Source organism: Salvelinus namaycush, chromosome 2, assembly GCF_016432855.1.
Source record: "Salvelinus namaycush isolate Seneca chromosome 2, SaNama_1.0, whole genome shotgun sequence".
NCBI lineage: Eukaryota > Metazoa > Chordata > Actinopteri > Salmoniformes > Salmonidae > Salvelinus > Salvelinus namaycush.
The window spans coordinates 48,902,958-48,923,522 of record NC_052308.1 but is presented as its reverse complement, the minus strand read 5'-3'; the positions used below and the strand labels follow the sequence as shown (position 1 = coordinate 48,923,522).

The 20,565-nt window shown below is 41.4% G+C and overlaps 1 protein-coding gene across 1 annotated transcript in view; it reads left to right on the top strand.

Moving 5' to 3' along the window:
* The window catches only part of LOC120026419 (copine-9-like), a gene marked incomplete at its 3' end in the record, with an annotated part of 199,560 nt that overhangs the window by 150,635 nt on the left and 28,360 nt on the right, over positions 1-20,565 (top strand). The window contains exons 8-16 of the mRNA XM_038971280.1: positions 4,916-4,979; positions 10,399-10,502; positions 11,005-11,109; positions 15,677-15,718; positions 16,274-16,349; positions 17,259-17,312; positions 17,584-17,645; positions 17,844-17,890; positions 18,382-18,563. Of these exons, the coding sequence (XP_038827208.1) occupies positions 4,916-4,979; positions 10,399-10,502; positions 11,005-11,109; positions 15,677-15,718; positions 16,274-16,349; positions 17,259-17,312; positions 17,584-17,645; positions 17,844-17,890; positions 18,382-18,563 (736 nt within the window). The remainder of the gene's footprint in view (positions 1-4,915; positions 4,980-10,398; positions 10,503-11,004; positions 11,110-15,676; positions 15,719-16,273; positions 16,350-17,258; positions 17,313-17,583; positions 17,646-17,843; positions 17,891-18,381; positions 18,564-20,565) is intronic.

The following is a 20,565-nucleotide window of genomic DNA, read 5'->3' as shown; positions in this document are numbered from 1 at the left end:
TTCCAGAAGAGGTCAAAAACCCTTTATTATTCCACAATGTTCCAAAATCATGTACTACACCAAACGCATATCTACTATCAGTGTAAATGTTAACAGATCTGTCCTTTTCCAAAATACAAGCTCTGGTCAAGCCAAATAGTTCTGCTGCCTGTGCAGATACGTGTGAGGGGAGTCTAGCACTCTCCAAAGTTTCCAAAACAGTCACAACAGCATATCCAACCAATTGATTCCCTTTTTCATATTTCTGAGTAGACCCATCTACAAAAAACTCAAAGTCCAGATTGTCTAACGGGGTGTCTCTCAAGTCCAACCTAGGGCCACAGTCAACTTCAATAGCTAAATCACAGTCATGGTCTTCACTGGCAGCTGCTGTAGGGAGAAAAGTTGAAGGGTTACGAATTGTACATCATTTCAGAGTAACATGGGACATTGTCAACAGAATGTTCTGGTAGTCTAGCAGTCTCGCAGGTGTCAAATGAGACATTCTTGGCTGTGTAATAATTGCATGCACAGCATGGGGCACATGTATGGTTAGAGAAGACAATGCCACAATATCAGAACATGCCAAAACAGCCTCAGTAGCAGCCGATACCGATTTCAAACAGGAAACCAATCACCTGATCACAGTATCCAGTCTTTTAGAATAATAACCAACAGGTCTATATCCTACCCCATGGTACTGTCTCAAAACTGCTGACATAAACCCACCCGTTTCTGAGATGAAAGGGTTTAGTATGGTCTGGCAAACCCAAGCAAGGGGTAAACATTAATGTTTGTTTAAATGTTACCAATGCCACCTCAGCCTCATCAGTCTAGACCACAACTTCACTCACCTCCATATAAATCCTATAAATCCAATCCTGCAGAGGTTGAACTATCTCTGCATAGTCTTTCAACCACGGTAACCAGCCACACCCAACAAAGAAATCATGTGCTCCTTGGTAACAGGTTTAGGCAAAGCTTTAATTGTCTATAATCTATCTTTGGAGAGGGTGTGACCCTCAGAAGTAATGTCATGACCCAAATATTTAACAGAGCTCCGGCATAATTGCATCAAATCAAATCAAATTGTATTTGTCACATACACATGGTTAGCAGATGTTAATGTGAGTGTAGCGAAATGCTTGTGCTTCTAGTTCCGACAATGCAGTAATAACCAACGAGTAATCTAACCTAACAATTTCACAACAACTACCTTATACACACAAGTGTAAAGGGATGAAGAATATGTACATAAAAATATATGAATGAGTGATGGTACAGAACGGCATAGGCAAGATGCAGTAGATGGTATAGAGTACAGTATATACATATGAGATGAGTAATGTAGGGCATGTAAACATTATATTAAGTGGCATTGTTTAAAGTGGCTAGTGACAACTTTTTTACATAAATTCTTCCATTATTAAAGTGGCTGGAGTTGAGTCAGTATGTTGGCAGCAGCCACTCAATGTTAGTGGTGGCTGTTTAAGCTGTTGTATAAATTAACAAAATATCTTACAATGTATTCTCATTTGAACTTTGCTGTGCTTTTATATGGTTGAAAGCATAGTGACAACACATTGGAAATTCAACTAAGTTTTGGCTGTCTTTTTGAGTGGGTGAATATTGGTTGTAATCTCATTGATCAACGTATCAACAAAATATGACCCAATTGTCCACGTTGAAATGACGGGTTGTGCCCATTGGAATCTGGAGGCGAAAGAAACGCACATCTGTTTAGGCGAGATGCTGGCTAGCGGAGTAGAACACCTTAAAAAGAAAGGAGCCGCACACTCTAGGAGCTCAGATGCAATAATTGAATAACCTAATAACCAACATTTCGACAGACAAGCTGTCTTCATTATACCCTGATGAAGACAGCTTGTCTGTCGAAACGTTGGTTATTAGGTTATTCAATTATTGCAGTTATCAAGTTATTATTATTATTATTAAGTCTCCTTTATTTTTCAAGTGCCCAGTGGAATAACACCATCCAGCCTGTAGCGCCTGTGTTCCAGGTAATGTGTGAATTGGGCCCGGGGCAAGAGAGTGGCTATGTCCTGATTCTCCTCCCTTTTCCAGAAATGTTCACTTGTAATGATGGAAAATCCCTCCAGCCAATGTTTTTAAATCAATGACAGGGAGTGTGCAAGTGCACACTTCGCGAGAGGAATGGAGAGTTGGGACATAGCCACTGTGGCTGCATCTGAAATGGCACCATATCCCCTGGCCTATATAGTGCATGACTTCTCCTTGTAAAGTAGTGCACTTGAAATTCAACAGTAGTGCACTAGATTGGGAATAGGGTACCATTTTGCGTGGAAATGTCCAAAATGGCATGCTATTTCTTATATAGTGCACTATTTTTGACCAGAGCCCAAAAGGAAAAAAGGGTCTATTTATTTCTGAAACAACACATTCATCACAAATTGTAAGCAAGCTAGTTGCTTACAATTACAGTGCCTCCTAAAGGCATGATTGACATCGGGAAAAGAGTGTGGGCTATCAGCTGATCATTGATGTTGATGATTTATGTAAATCTGCTAGCTAGCTAGTTAGATTTTTTTTTTCTTATTGTGATTTATCTTCCGGTCGCAAACTTGAAGATGTCCCAACAACTTGCGGGCAGTGGGTTCAGAACTGAAGAAGGGATGAGTCAGAGGTTGTTTTTTTTCACCCCCACCCTTTAGAACCCTGATGTAAATAACCTTGGTCATTTGTTCACCAATGTAAAGCCTACGGACAGAAACTTTGGCGTTTTCTTTGACCCTGACCTAAACCTTGAGCTGCATGTAAAGGTTGCCCAGTCCTGCTTTTATAATCTAATAAATAAGTAAAGTATTTTATTTCAGTCTCTGATCTGGAGGAAGTTGTACATGCTTTTTTCCCCCCTCACGCCTATCTGCTAAACATGTCTCAGTCAGAAATCATTCCATCGTCTATAGTTAGTTGATGCTGCAGCTTGGCTTTTAACAGCCACCATAAAACTATATCACCACCCAAAAGTGCACTTGGCGAGTGGGGGGGGCAAAGGGGCATTTGCTCGGCACAGTTAGACTCCTATCTGTGCACGTGCCTGTCTCTGTGTGTGTCTGAGTGTCTCTGTCTTTGTGCGTGTACGTGCGTACGTGTGTGTTTACCAGAACTGAGGGTATTAGGGTGTCTTTTCTTTTTTTAAATTCTTTAATAAAAAATAAAAAATTACCCCCGTTTTCTCCCCAAATTCGTGGTATCCAATTGTTAGTAATTACTATCTTGTCTCATCGCTACAACTCCCGTACGGGAGAGACGAAGGTCGAAAGCCATGTGTCCTCCGAAACACAACCCAACCAAGCCGCACTGCTTCTTAACACAACGCGCATCCAACCCGGAAGCCAGCCGCACCAATGTGTCGGAGGAAACACCGTGCACCTGGCGACCTTGGTTAGCGTGCACTGCGCCCGGCCCGCCACAGGAGTCGCAGCCGGCTGTGACAGAGCCTGGGCGCGAACCCAGATTCTCTGGTGGCACAGCTAGCGCTGCGATGCAGTGCCCTAGATCACTGCGCCACCCGGGTGTCTTTTCTGACAGCAACAAGCTCTGTGTGTGCCCTTGTGAAGTAATCAGGCTGTCACAGTGGCGTAGAGGAGTGGAATGCTGGGGTAAAGGTTCAAAAGGCATTGTAAGCATTGTAAACAGCCTTGTGAAGAGGCTGTCAACCCGACGTGTGTGTGTGTGTGTGTGTGTATGTGGAGTAAATTGTCACCGGTGCACATACCACCTCAGGCTGTCGTGAGCACATCAGGGTGTGTGTGTATGTGGCACGGGTGTTTATGATTACACCCTTAAAACTCACAGCAAGAATATTAATCATCCTATAGCCACGATTACCAGCCTTAGTGCAATGTCTACTGGATGGAATAAATCACTGTATGACATGCTGGATTTGACCATCTGTAATTCTCTTATAATAATCAACCTGTGAATAATAATTAACCTGAAATGTTCATCTGGTCTTTGCTTCTATCAATCTTCTTCTTGGGAAGAGAACCATAATGCTTTTTTCCTCTCTCTAGCATTGATACACATCTATTTAAGCTATTCTGAAAGCATCACTCACAGCAAATGTATTGATAGTGGTACCCAAAAATAAAAAGCCCTCCCCTAAATAGGTATTCCCCTCTTAACATCAGTCCGTCTGGCCTCCATTTTTATATCTAATTCCATTACAATTACCCTGATCGCCTCATACATAATTTGATAGACACTCCAGTCGGCCCTAAAATAAATTTGTTTGCTTGGATTGAATGGTAATGTGTCCCCTGGTGAAAACGACTCATCATCTATGTGATGCGTTCCAAATTACACCCTATTCCCTATTTATGTGCTCAAATGGCTGTGGTCAAATGTAGTGAACTATAAAGGGAATATGGTGCCATTTGGAAAGTAGAAAAAGTGTGGAGGTGAAGAATAGTCTCCCTGAACTGTCTGTTTCTATGAAAAAGTATTTTGTCATCCCAACATCTGATCTAAAGTCAGTCCTATGCCACTGGTTTCAATGTGTGGAGTGCTAATGTGAAGTGATGGACTGTTCTCAGACCTGTTGATTTGGAGTCTGAAGGCAAGTTAGTAAAGCTATCAGGACTGACCTCTAGACCTCTATCTGTCAACATGAGGAATATGTGTGTGTGTGTGTGTGTGTGTGTGTGTGTGTGTGTGTGTGTGTGTGTGTGTGTGTGTGTGTGTGTTCATGCATGTGTGTTTGCATGCATGCGTATGTGTGTCTGTTTCACTCAAGGTCTTGAACTTCCATGCAATGTTCACATGAATGCATACAAAGAGGCACACTAATAATTAATTCAGAATTTAAAAAGCAAATTATGTACACAAAATACTGACAAAGGACCCTAAGTACTTATCATTCTGAGTTTTTTCTTTTTCTTTCTCTCTCTAGTGGGATCCCAGGGAAAAAGTGTGGGAACATCATATTCACCGCTGAGGAACTGAGTAACTGCAGGGTCAGTATCACACACAACACACACACACACACACACACACACATATTCTCATCCATTCAACATAGGGAATATACATTGCAGTGCTTGAAGCATCACTACAGACCCGGGTTTGATCCCGGGCTGTGTCGCAGCCAGCCACGACCAGGAGACCGATGAGGCGGTGCACAATTGGCCCAGCGTCGTCTGGGTTAGGGGAGGGTTTGGCCGGCCGAGATGTCCTTGTCCCTTCTTGCTCTAGCAACTATAGCGGGCCGGGCGCATGCACGCTGACATGGCGCCAGTTGTACGGTGTTTCCTCCGACACATTGGTGCGGCTGGCTCCCGGGTTAAGCGAGCAGTGTGTCAAGAAGTAGTGTGGCATGGCAGAGTCATGTTTCGGAGGACGCATGGCTCTCGACCTTCGCCTCTCCCGAGTCCGTATGGGAGTTGCAGTGATGGGACAAGACTGTAACTACCAATAGGATATCACGGAATTGTGGAGAAAAATGGGTAAAAATAAATAACTAAAAACAGGGAATATAAAAGAGTGGCTGTGTCCCAAATTACATCTTGTTCCCGCAATACTTTTGACTACTTTTGAGAGCACAATGGGCCCTGGGCAAAAGTAGTGCACTACAGTGGCTTGGGAAAGTATTCACCCCGCTTGGCATTTTTCCTATTTTGTTGCCTTACAACCTGGAATTAAAATAGATTTTTTGGGGGGTTTGTATCATTTGATTTACACAACATGCCTACCACTTTGAAGATGCAACATATTTTTTATTGTGAAGCAAACAAGAAATAAGACAACAACAAAAAACTTGAGCGTGGATAACTATTCACCCCCCCAATGTCAATACTTTGTAGAGCCACCTTTTTCAGCAATTACAGCTGCAAGTCTCTTGGGGTATGTCTCTATAAGCTTGGCACATCTAGCCACTGCCCATTCTTCAAGGCAAAACTACTCCAGCTCCTTCAAGTTGGATGGGTTCTGCTGGTGTACAGCAGTATTTAAGTCATACCACAGATTCTCAATTGGAATGAGGTCTGGCCTTTGACTAGGCCATTCCAAGACATTTAAATGTTTCCCCTTAAACCACTCAAGTGTTGCTTTAGCAGTATGCTTAGGGTCATTGTCATGCTGGAAGGTGAACCTCCGTTCCAGTCTCAAATCTCTGGAAGACTGAAACAGGTTTCCCTCAATAATTTCCCTGTATTTAGTGCCATCCATCATTCCTTCAATTCTGACCAGTTTCCCAGTCCCTGCCGGTGAAAAACATCCGATGATGTTCTCGGGGTGATGAGAGGTGTTGGGTTTTCACCAGACATAGCGTTTTCCTTGATGGACAAAAAGCTACATTTTAGTCTCATCTGACCAGAGTACCTTCTTCCATATGTTTGGGGAGTCTCCCACATGCCTTTTGGCAAACACCAAACGTGTTTGCTTATTTTTTTCTTTAACCTTTCTAGGAACCACACTCCGCTAGCGGAACACCCCCACAACATTCCGCTGAAAAGGCAGCGCGGGAAATTCAAAAATATTTTTTAGAAATATGTAACTTTCACACATTAACAAGTCAATACAGCAAATGAAAGATAAACATCTTGTTAATCTACCCATCGTGTCCGATTTAAAAAATGCTTTACAGTGAAAACACAACATATGATTATGTTAGATCACCACCAAGTTCAAAAAACACACAGCCATTTTCCCAGCCAAAGATAGGAGTCACAAAAACAGAAATAGAGATAAAATTAATCACTAACCTTTGATGATCTTCATCAGATGACACTCATAGGACATCATGTTACACAATACATGTATTTTTTGTTCGATAATGTGCATATTTATATCCAAAAATCTTAGTTTACATTGGCGCCATGTTCAGAAATGCCTCCAAAATATCCGGAGGAATTGTAGAGCCACGTCAAATAACAGGTATACTCATCATACACTTTGATGAAAGATACATGTTTTACATATAATTAAAGATACACTTGTTCTTAATGCAACCGCTCTGTCAGATTTCAAAAAAACTTTACGGAAAAAGCACACCATGCAATAATCTGAGACGGTGCTCAAATATAAATAACATTTCTCCGCCATGTTGGAGTCAACAGAAATACGAAATTACATCATAAATATTCCCTTACCTTTGATTATCTTCATCAGAATGCATTCCCAGGAATCCTAGTTCGACAATAAATTGTTGTTTTGTTTGATAATGTCAATTATTTTTGTCCAAATAGCTACTTTTGCTAGCACGTTTAGTACAGATATCCAAACGCTTGTGCAAGTGACGCATAACGTCGGACGAAAACTTCAAAAAGTTATATCACAGGTCGAATAAACTTGTCAAACTAAGTAGATAATCAATCTTCAGGATGTTGTTATCATATATATCCAATAACGTTCCAACCAGAGCATTCCTTCGTGTCTGTAAAAGTTATGGAACGCAAGGCGATATCATGAGGAATGCGCTTGACCAGGAACTGGCAATCTGCCAAACCACTGACTGAAACACCTCCCATCCGGTCCCACATCACAGTATAAACTTCATTCAACGTTCTACCGACTGTTGACATCTAATGGAAGGCATAGGAAGTGCAAACAAATCCATATCTTCCTGGAATTTGAATAGGCGATGAGTAGAAAAAACAACAGCCTTAGAATTTCCACTTCCTCTTTGGAAGTTTGCCTGCCATATGAGTTATGTTATACTCACAGACATAATTCAAACAGTTTTAGAAACGTCAGAGTGTTTTCTATCCAATAGTAATAATAATATGCATATATTAGCATCTGGGACAGAGTAGGAGGCAGTTCAATTTGGGCACGCTATTCATCCAAAGTGAAAATGCTGCCCCCTATCCCTAAAAAGTTAAGCAATGGCTTTTATCTGGCCACTCTTCTGTAAAACCCAGCTCTGTGTAGTGTATGGCTTAAATTGGTCCTATGGACAGATACTCCAATCTCCGCTGTGGAGCTTTACAGCTCCTTCAGGGTTATCGTTGGTCTCTTTGTTGTCTATCTGATTAATGCCCTCCTTGCCTGGTCCATGAATTTTGGTGGGCGACCCTCTCTTGGCAGGTTTGTTGCGGTGCCATATTCTTTCCATTTTTTAATAATGGATTTAATTGTGCTCCGTGGGATGTTCAAAGTTTCTGATATTTTTTTATAAACCAACCCTGATCTGTACTTCTCCACAACTTTGTTTGGAGAGTTACTTGGTATTCATGGTGCTGCTTGCTTGGTTGTGCCCCTTGCTTAGTGGTGTTGCAGACTCTGGGGCCTTTCAGAACAGGTGTATATATACTGAGATCATGTGACACTTAGATTGCACATGGATGGACTTTATTTAACTAATTGTGTGACTTCTGAAGGTAATTGGTTGTACCAGATCTTATTCAGGGGCTTCATAGGAAAGGGTGTGAATACATATGCCCGCACCACTTTCCGTTTTACGTTTTTTTAAACAAGTAATTTTTTTTATGTCACTTCACCAATTTGGACTATTTTGTGTATGTCCATTTGTCACGGCCGTCGTAGGGAGGAGACCAAGGCGCAGCGTGTTAAGCGTACATTCTACTTTTAAAGAATGAACACTGAACAAAATGAACAAAATGAACCTTGAAGCTATACCAAAGAGTGCTGAACAGGCAACTACACATAGACAAGAACCCATCAAACCAAAATGGAAAATGGCAACCTAAATAGGATCCCCAATCAGAGACAACGATAAACAGCTGTTTCTGATTGGGAACCAATTCAGGTCACCATAGACCTACAATTACCTAGACTTACAAAAACCCTAGACAAGACAAAAACAAGCATACCCACCCTCGTCACACCCTGACCTGACCAGAATAATACAGAAAACATAGAAAACTAAGGTCAGGGCGTGACATCATTACATAAAGTCCCCCCAAAAATCAAATTAAATTACAGGTTGTAATGCAACAAAATAGGAAAAACTCCAAGGGGGATGAATACTTTTGCAAGGCAGGGAGTAGGGTGCCATTTGGGACACAGACATTGAAAAATTATCATTCTGACAGAGAAATTGACATTGACAATCCCCCTCAGAGGTATGAATAATTGTATCTCTATCTCTCTGTTCCGTTAATATACTCACCCTCTCTCTGTCCGTCCCTCTCTCTCTCTCTCTTGCTGTCTCCCTGTCTCTATCCCTCTCTCTCTCTCTTTCTGTCTCTCTCTTGCTGTTTCCCTCTCCCTGTCTCTGTCTGTTTCTATCTCCCCCCCCCACACACACACACACAAATTGACAAATAAAACTGAGAACATTATTTGGGAAAATATGAAATCACATATTTTATAGCCCCCCCACCATAGAGTTGTTTATTAACCATTATTTGACCAGGTATATTGGCAGAAGACCGTGCACAAACTTTTATTTTACGCTAAGGACCTGCAACCTTTTCTAGCATGACAGCTACTTACATTTTTTGGGCAGAAAACAGTGCACTCATTTCTCTTTTACACTAAGGACCTGCAAGCTTTTCTAGCATAAGAGCTCAAATTAAACATGTCTCGAGCTACTTCTTTTTTTCTAGCTTTCAAATAGGCACATTCTCGCAGGGGAGAAGAGAAGATGGTGCCGATTTGAAAGTTAGAAAAGCTAGAAAAAAAGATTAGCTCGAGACATGTTTAATTTGAGCTCTTATGCTAGAAAAGCTTGCAGGTCCTTAGTGTAAAAGAGAAATGAGTGCACTGTTTTCTGCCCAAAAAATGTAAGTAGCTGTCATGCTAGAAAAGGTTGCAGACTGTTGCTCTAAGACATGGAGAACATAGTTCATTATATCGTTCATTACAGAAATACAGTGGAAGGGGCATGCTGCAAGGCAGATGACATGTTGTGTTTATTCTGCCACCTTGCTCAGATCTCCAAAAGGTGTGATTTCTAAAGGATGTCGGGCTCATAGAAATAGAATTACTAGAACGGGAACCCCCATTCAAGTAAATGTTCTATTTATACGGGTGGGCTGCTCCTCCTCGGGAGATATTTGCTCAACCAAATGAGTCTGTTGTTTTTGCTTTCTCATAGGTTTCCCTGTGAAATATTATGACTATGGGTGTTGTCCCTGAGGTGCATTGCAGCTCCATACGCATACCATACTTATTAACGACTTTTACCATTAAAGCTCGTATAGTTATTCTTTATCTTATTAAAAGGTTGTAATAATTCAACCTCTTAACCATCCCCAAACAAGAGCCATACTTTCACATACTTGGTCAGAGAAATATAGAAATGCAACATTAGAATATTTCAAAATAGTGACATTTAACAGTGACATTGTAGTTACAATATATGTCATTTCAACGGACATATTAGTTATATGTCATTTATATTACTTATGTCACTATGGTGACCTAAAACCACCACCTTGCTTTGACGTTGAGACTTGTCTTTTCTCTCAGGACATTGCTACCATGCAGCTGTGTGCCAACAAGCTGGACAAGAAAGACTTCTTCGGCAAGTCAGACCCATTCCTGGTCTTCTACCGCAGTAATGAAGACGGAACGTGAGTATGTGTGTGCGTGTGTGTGTGTGTGTGTGTGTGTGTGTGTGTGTGTGTGTGTGTGTGTGTGTGTGTGTGTGTGTGTGTGTGTGTGTGTGTGTGTGTGTGTCAAGATGAGTTCACTTCCCACATTGTCTGTTATGTAGATCCAAATATATGCCTCAACACAAATGAATGAATCTGTCACAACAAGTATTTTGGAGAAAACAAAGACTTTCATTTATTTGGTATTTGTGGCTTATACTTCTAGGGCTATGCCTTTTCATCCCTGTACTTAGTGGTCCTTGCTTGTACTGTGTTGAAATGGGGACCATATAAATACAATTACTAGAACAGGGGGAAAAGCCCCTCAGACCACGGCCATTCGACTGCACCCTTATGGGTAATTTGATTTCCGTAGGTTCACCATCTTCTTTGGTATTTGTGGTTGATACTTCTAAGGCCTATGTTCCATCCCTGTACAGTATCTGTATTCAGAGCTCCTTGTGTGTGCTGTGTACCGTAGGTTCACCATCTGCCATAAGACGGAGGTGGTAAAGAATACTCTGAACCCTGCGTGGCAGCCCTTCACCATCCCTGTACGAGCCCTCTGTAACGGAGACTATGACAGGTGAGTGACGCAGACAGCCAAGAGATCAAAGGTCAACGGGTCACTTAGTACCCAGGGTAAAGGATGACCACATGAGCTACACTGAACAAAAATATTAATGCAACATTCTACAATTTCAAAGATTTTACTGAGTTACAGTTCATACAAGGAAATCAGTCAACTGAAATACATTCATTAGGCTTTCACATGACTGGGAATACAGATATGCATCTGTTAGTCAGAGATATCTTAAAAAAGGTAGAGGCATGGATCAGAAAACAAGTTAGTATCTGGTGTGACCATTTGCCTCATGCAGCGCGACACATCTCCTTCACATACAGTGGGGAGAACAAGTATTTGATACACTGCCGATTTTGCAGGTTTTCCTACTTACAAAGCATGTAGAGGTCTGTAATTTTTATCATAGGTACACTTCAACTGTGAGAGACGGAATCTAAAACAAAAATCCAGAAAATCACATTGTATGATTTTTAAGTAATTAATTTGCATTTTATTGCATGACATAAGTATTTGATCACCTACCAACCAGTAAGAATTCCAGCTCTCACAGACCTGTTCGTTTTTTTTAAGAAGCCCTCCTGTTCTCCACTCATTACCTGTATTAACTGCACCTGTTTGAACTCGTTACCTGTATAAAAGACACCTGTCCACACACTCAATCAAACATGGGGCAGTGCATTATCATCCTGAAACATGCGGTGATGGGGGCGGCTGAATGGTACGACAATGGACCTCAGGATCTCTTCACGGTGTCTCTGTGCATTCAAATTGCCATTGATAAAATGCAATTGTGTTTGTTGTCCGTAGCTTATGCCTCCCCATACCATAACCCTACTGCCACTGTGGGGCACTCTTTTCACAAAGTTGACGTCAGCAAACCACTCGCCCATGCACGCTGTCTGCCATCTGCCCGGTACAGTTGAAACCGGGATTAATCCGTAAAGAGCACACTTCTCCAGCCTGCCAGTGGCCATAGAAGGTGAGCATTTGCACACTGAAGTTGGTTATGACGCCAAACTGCAGTCAGGTCAAGACCCTGGTGAGGATGACGAGCACACAGACGAGCTTCCCTGAGACGGTTTCTAACAGTGTGTGCAGAAATTCTTACATTGTGCAAACCCACAGTTTCATCAGATGTCCATGTGGCTGGTCTCAGACCATCCCGCAGGAGAAAAAGACGGATGCGGAGGTCCTGGTCTGGCGTGGTTACACATGGTCTACGGTTGTGAGGCCGGTTGGCCGTACTGCCAAATTCTCTAAAACAACGTTGGAGGCGGCTTATGGTAGAGAAATGAACATTAAATTCTCTGGCAACAGCTCTGGTGGACATTCCTGCAGTCAGCGTGCCAATTGCATGCTCCCTCAAAACTTGAGACATGTGGCATTGTGTTGTGTGACAAAACTGCACATTTTAGAGTGGCCTTTTATTGTCCCCCAGCACAAGGTGCACCTGTGTAATGATCATGCTGTTTAATCAGCTTTTTGATATGCCACCTGTCAGGTGGATGGATTATCTTGGCAAAGGAGAAATGCTCACTGACATGGATGTAAACAAATGTGCACAGCTTTTGAGAGAAATAAGCTTTTTGTGCTAATGGAAAAGTTCTGGGATCTTTTATTTCAGCTCATGAAACATTGGACCAACACTTTACATGTTGTGTTTATATTTTTGTTCAGTATATTTTGGAAGTTTCATGTGCTTTTCTGTAGATTTCCTGTACATTGTCCCTACTGTTACATTTGGTCATTGAGCAGAAGCTTTTAGTCAAAGCAACGTCCGGATACTGTAGCAGGTACTCTATATTCAGTAAAACCAGGGAGTTTTTTTCTGATAGCTAAATGAGTTTGGTGTGACATCTGGGGGAGTTCCCATTATGCCTTCCATACAACTGAGCCATTGGCAAGACTGTGGGACTAAGTAGCCAATGATTTGTGGTTTTGTCACTGTCTGTGCTCAATACTAAGGACTATGGAATGTTGCTGTAGCATGATGTACTACAGTACCCATAATGCTCTGTGGTGGTCAGAATAATGCCAGCAGTCGGCCATATTGTCTCAAAGGCCAGCGCTGGTGTTATTGGGACCAACATGGAGGTTCCACAACATTTAATTTATCTTTGGTTATTATACACACACGCACACACACATGCATACATGCACACAAACACACCCACCCTCACGCAATCACACAATATTACTGATTTAGGCAAAATGCAAATGTCAATTAATCGTATTTTATTGTTAATCAATTCAATGTAGTATGTGTCCCAAATACATTTTTACAGGGTAAATCCGTATGTGTCCCAAAATAATTTTTACAGGGTAAATCCGTAAGGCTATTTATATTGATCATCACCTCACATTTCTCAAGGGACATACTGTGTTTGCCTCCCTCTCTCCTTCTCTTTCCCAAACATTTAGTTACATATAAGTAATAATGCCCGAGAAGCCGGTGTTTGTTGGATATATTGGCACGGGCGTTGTTAGGCCCGAGATGATCATCAAATAATGATTGAGGTATTTTCCTTAAAAACGTTATTTTGATTAATTTATTCGTACTATTTCATCCTTCCACAAGATATAGTCCCGACACAAATGTAGGGTTGCTAGAGATGTGACCCAGTCGTTTGTTCTTTTTGTTCTGTATCTATAGACGCAACCCAGTCGTTCGTTCTACATGTTATATTGCCATACCGACTGGCAACGTTATTTTCCTTTTCTTGCTAGCTAGCTATCTACGGCTAATTTACAGTCACGTCAAAAAGTGCAGACAGAATAACAGCAAAGTAGCTGCATTTCCATTTATTTAAGCTGTTTTCTAGTGAAGATTTATTTGGATACATCCATAACAATGAGCCTGACTTTGCCTGGCAGAAAAATTGTGCTCCCTTGTCAGAACACTGTTCAGACCAAAGAAAGACCGTCCATGACATTCATTTGAGCTGATTTTAATAAATGAAACCATATATTCTCTTTGTTATCCACCACAGCTGACTTATGTGATAATGCCGGTGTTTGTTGGATGTATTGGCACGGGTGTCTCCCTTGGGTCCAGATAATTTTTTGTGGCCTCGTTATATGCGAGAGTGGCGTATCTGAGAGAGAGACTGCGTTGTTATAATATTGTTTTCCAGTAGCCTAATTACGAGTGCAACTTGGAAATAACACAAACAGGCTATGAACAACACACCTTAGACCGTTCTTTTCGAGGAATGAGTTGGGCTTTAGTTGTCTGTTGTATGTAACTGGAGGTCAAACCACACTCTCTGGACCAGACCCCTTGGTGTACCGGGACTCGGAGCCTGGGAGTTTTGGAGCTGGGGCATGTCCTTATCGGTAATGGGAGGGTGGCTGTTTGTGATATTTTTTCCTTGCTTTCTTAGCTGTTTGATGCTGCCCAGAAATACATGATTTGAGGTGGTAAATTCAGTGTCCTTCGTAAGGCACCAGCTGCCACCAATGGGTGGGTCATTTAGAACCCGGTTGAGCCCACTACGCAATGCCAGGTATCTACTTATGCTGTACTGCTCCCCCTTCCCATTTCGTACATTAACATAAAACAGTCGGAGAAGGATGTTAAACTCTTCCTTCGTGACAGTTTTGAAGTCAGCAACTTTTTTCTTCTTTGCTAGCCAGCCCTCGAAGCAACGCATAGCCCAGTTTGTATTCTGAGCTGTGTTTTTTTCCGTTGTGGCTTTTCTCTAGGTCATTCAATGCAGGATACTCAAAATCTGCATGCCTGGGTGTTTTAGCCATCTCTTTTTCCCATTCATGTCACGTTCCTGACCTGTTTTCTCTTGTTTTTGTATGTGTTTAGTTGGTCAGGGCGTGAGTTGGGGTGGGCATTCTATGTTATGTGTTTCTATGTTTAGGTTCATTGTCATTTAGCCTGATATGGTTCTCAATCAGGGACAGGTGTTTTACGTTTCCTCTGATTGAGAACCATATTAAGGTAGGTTGTTCACACTGTTTGTTTGTGGGTGATTGTCTTCCGTGTCTGTATGGTTGTCGTTCGTGTATGTAGTCTGTTCCTGTTCGTGTGTTCTTCGTAGTTTGTAAGTTCTCAAGTCAGGTCTGTCTACATCGTTTATTTGTTTTGTAGTCTGTTATAGTGTTTTCGTGTTTCGTCTATCATTTAAATAAATCAGTATGTCATATAACAACGCTGCGCTTTGGTCCAATCCCTACTCCTCCTCTTCGGACGAAGAGGAGGAGAACGACCGTTACAATTCATCCATAGTCATGCCGCAGAAAATATCAAAAGAAATGTTCCACTCATCCACTTTAGTTTTAGTTGGAATGCAGTTTTAACCAATCAGCATTCAGGATTAGACCCATCCGTTGTATAATACATGTATATGACATGTGTATTTCCACATGTGTTATTACTGTTGTTCAAGCTTCTGTAGTATACTATCTTTCATTTCTCTCTTTCTCACTTTATCTCTCTCACACACACACACACACACACACAAACCCACACACACATGCACACGCACGCACATGCACACACACACACACCCTCTCTTCGATTCTCATCGTTCTCTCGTATCTTCCCTTTCTCCAGGACAGTCAAGGTGGACGTGTATGATTGGGACAGAGATGGAAGGTAATTGTCTCTCTCTCCTCTCTTCTCGCTTCCCTCCTCCCCCTTGTTTCTTCACTCATTAATTTCATTTACAATCTCCAGACAGCCTCAGACGCTCCAAGTCTCCCTCAAATGTCATCCCTCGTTCTTTCTCTGGAGGGGAATCTTCATCACCTTATTAGTCCAGTGACATTGGGATGGGGGGATGAGGGGGGGTGAGAGGGACTCTCCACCATAAGCACACACAACCATAATTCACTGACCGGAACTTTAAAAGGTTGGCGGTAATATCAGAAGGGAGAGGGTTTATGAATATGAGTGTTGACTGCCTCCCTCCATCTCTCCCCCCCCCATCTCTCTGTCCTCTTTCCCTCTCTCCTTCTTCACTGATGGTGGCTACTAATGTGGCCACAAGGCTTCCTCTCTAAATATCACACGCAGATTGATAGCGGGCAGGTTCTATTTGGCTTTAGGTGATGATATTTAGATGTACAGAGAGGGGACGGGGTTGGTGTTTCCTTTAGTATACTACTCTTTCAGATGCTGCAGGTGTTACTCTCGCAACTATTCCCACAGTCATGACTTCATTGGCGAGTTCACCACCAGCTACAGAGAATTCTCCAGAGGCCAGAGCCAGTTCAACGTCTATGAGGTAAAAAAAAGAAAAAAAGAATGGTAACACTTAAATTATTGCAGTGGACTAAGTCATGGTCACACAGAGTGTTTCTTGGTGGTCTTAAACAAATCTACTTTGAAACTAAAGTATACAGCTCACACACTTGGTTCTGGGCTTTAAAAAAAGAAGACACCTGTACCATGTCAGATAGAGAGTTGAAATGTATTAAATGTTGAGTTTGCATCCCAAAATTACACTTCATATACTGTACATCACAGAAGACTGAAATATAACACAACTGTTTCGCATAGAAACAGGATTTTCTGTAAAAAAAAAAAAAAAAAAACATTAATTATGAAAATTATGAAAAATATGAATACCATTCCACTAGGTCATTTGACTGCGGGAAAGGGCTACAGCCTGCAGGTATAACCCAACGAGCACAAGACATTTAAAAAAAAGTTGAAAATACATATTTTTTGTTAAAAAGACATTGGGGAAAAAAAATTGTACGTCTTGTGCTCACTGGGAATGTATTACTTTTTTAACGCATGTTTGAGCCTTTATAATGCTTTATAATAAGGGTTATATTATGTTTTCTCTCTATGCAGGACATTTTTTACTGACTAATGTTTAAGTACACATGTACACAGCACACAGCTGTTACTCAAATAAGACATCAGAAAACATATTGTCTCTTTAATAATGAGATGAGCATTTTTGTGATTTACCCATTGAAGCTTCACATTTTCCAATTCTTACGACTTCACTTAGGTATCCCCGCTATGAAAATAATGTTATTTTTCATCCGTCCTCTATCTCTTAGAATATGACATGTTCCTTACGGTCAGTTTCTTTCCATACCACACTTTCACACAGCAAACTATGTGGTGAAATCAAACTAGTCATCTTTTCAATGTACACATTTTTCCTCTTTTTGCCCAGGTTCTAAACCATAAAAAGAAAGGCAAGAAGAAGAAATACATCAATTCAGGGACAGTAAGTACCTTTGATCTTGAGCTTTCCATTGTCCATCTATCATATGTTTTATAGATGGGATTCATTGCCAATGTGATATGTCATATGCATTAAAGGTTTTGCTTTGGCCATCTCCTTCTCTTCCCTCTCTCTCTTTCACTTGCCCTCTTCCTGTTTCTGCTTATATCCCTTACCTTATATCCCCCCCTCTTTATCTCTCTCCCACTGTTTCTCTCCCCTCTCTCCCTATTTCTCCCCCCTCTCCTTCTCCTCCTCTCTCCCTCCCCTGAAGGTCACACTGCTGTCCTTTAAAGTGGAGTCAGAGTACACGTTTGTAGACTTCATCCGGGGAGGGTGAGCCAAATCTTTGTGACGTCCCATTAACATTAGAGGCTAATGTTGATGAGCTGTTGATGGCTCGCTCAGCCTAGCTTTCATGTCTGAAATTGTTTTGCATCGTTTCAACAGACAAACAGTCCTTTTTAGTCTTTATTATGTTTTTGTCTGGTAAAAGTTTGGGTTATTCAATGTAATTCATCATTGTCTCCCCAGGACGCAACTCAACTTCACAGTGGCCATCGATTTCACAGCGTCTAATGGTAAGTGTGGCAGAATCACTTATACGAGTCGTAGGGCTCTACTAAAGGACTAGTTTCCCCAAACTTCTTTCCAAATAATCTTACTTTAACATTTGTCAAAGCAGGGCCAAATATTGCCGGCAATATTTTACTATCAAATGAACATTAGATACTGCAATGCTGTAGCTACTTGTCGGTGGATGCTGATGGAATTGAACCCACAGCCTTGTGGCTGTAGGTCAATAGGTCAATAGGTCAATAGGTCAATAGCATAGCACTTATCTAGATCAATCTATTCAACATGCATTCTAAGACAAGTAGTATGATAGTGTGAAACGTTGCCTGTTTGGCCAATGCCTTTTTTGTACTTGATGTGTGTGTTTTCTATTTTGTGTGTTGTGTCGTAGGGCTCAATTGAAAACGAGACCTGGGTCTCAATATGACTTCCCTTTCTAAATAAAGGTAAAAAATATATATAACAAAATAACCAATGCTCTGTTGCTGTGTTCCAGGTAACCCATCCCAGCCCACCTCTCTGCACTACATGAGTCCCTACCAGATGAATGCCTACGCAATGGCCCTGAAGGCTGTGGGGGAGATCATCCAGGACTACGACAGTGACAAGATGTTCCCTGCCTACGGCTTTGGCGCAAAGCTGCCCCCGGATGGCAAGATCTCCCATGTCTTCCCACTGGTGAGAGAGTGATGGAGGGAGGGAGCAGTTGTTGTTGATATGATGATACATTTTTTTATTGTGTTTATGATGGACTTACTGTGGGAAATGAACAGGCAGAGTTTTATTTCTTGCAATGAGGTGCTGGTACTTTATGCTGCAGTATTTACTGATCCACAGAAGAGTCCTGAGTCCTTGGGAACTATATAAATACTATTTGATGACAACGTCCCTTCTGTAATGTGTTTTTTGCTGTCACGCTTTTACAGATGTGAAGTTGCCATCCACAATGCTTTCTTTATTCATACACTTCCATTTGCTGATAATAGTTCATGTCAAAGGAGAGTGGGAAACTAAAATGGTGTATGTCCATCTGTCGGGCTCAGTTGAGAGACCTTGCTGTTTCTTGAAATAGAGTCCTGTTTTATTTTTGAGTAGTCCATGCTACTGAACACCACCCATATCAATTTGTATCCAAGGCTGACTGATGCTGCAAGAATAATACATGTTTCATTTTCTCTGTTATATTGCTGGCAAAACGTGTTTCCCCCTATAACATTGTGTATTTCTTTTTTTATTATTTCAATTTTGTTCTTTCTGCATTGTTGGGAAGGGTCCGTAAATAAGCATTTCACTGTCAGTCAACACCTGGTTACAAAGCATGTGTAGCGGGGTGCGTAATTGGCGGCAGAGAAGTCAGGCGCAGGAGAGCAGAATTGGGTGATAACCGGAGATTTATTAGCAAAACCAACGGCAACCAGAACAACAAGATACATGGGCACAAAAATAACCAGTCGTGCGCTCACGGGGAACGTGCACAAGCACTACAATAAACAATCCCACCCAAAGACATGGGGGGGAACAGAGGGTTAAGTACACAACAAGTAATTGAGGGAATTGAAACCAGGTGTGAGGAAAAACAAGACAAAACACATGGAAAATGAAAAGTGGATCGATGATGGCTAGAAGACCGGCGACCGCCGAGCGCCGCCCGAACGAGCAGTGGACCCGACTTCGGCGGAAGTCGTGACAGCATGTGACAATAAATTGTATTTAACTTCCTAGGACTGTTAGTAATCAAAATATGGTCAACTGTGAAATACTTGATTTTGCTAACTTAAATTCTCCCAATACCTATCAGAGCTGTATTATGCCTACTGACATGAGGCAAAAAAAAAAAACACTCACACTCGTATGCTATATATATATATAACATCATTGCGTAATGAAAACACACATCGTCAGAAGGTCCGTATTGGCATGATTCAGAACGGAGTATCCTTAGTTTCTTGTGATTTCCTGCGAAGTCTGACAATGACTACTCACCCTTACAGCCCACATAAATTACATCCTGAAAACATTACATTAAAGGGGCAATCAGTAGTTGCTAACATCCATTTTTGGACTTATAAATGAATTATATGTACCCATTGATTCTTGAAGAATATAACTTATAAATGCCTCATGAGCTTAGTTCAACTGTCGTACTAATCATAACCCAAAATATAAACTTGTTTTACTACAATGTTTGTCAACAAAGTAAATGTTAACAAACACTATATAACCTCAAAACATGGTTAAAACTATCATTTTGATATCATGGATGGTCAGTCCTTGCATCCGTAGCTCTGTCTATGAATTTGAGAGTGGTTCCATTTCTCCAGCCCCATCCCTTAGCTTTTTACCAAAACGGGTGGGGAGAACGCTTTGTTGTTGTTTCTACTGCTGGTTGATGCTTCAACATGGTGTGGTAAAGTCACGAAGAACACGAGAATCTCTAAATATGTCAACATAAAACACAAATTGCGGCACCATTGTGTAAGCCAATGAGCTAGTGTCAGCTTCAAGTAGTTATGTGAAGTGATTGAACAAGGGTAGAGCAAGGTTGGGGAAAAAATAAAAAACGACATCTGTTTGATGTGGAAAAGTGCGAAACAAAAAGGGACCAGACAGACACCGACCGAAATAGACTTTAGAGGACGTAGCGCTTAGCTTATCTTCATGAGCCGATGAAGAAAGAATA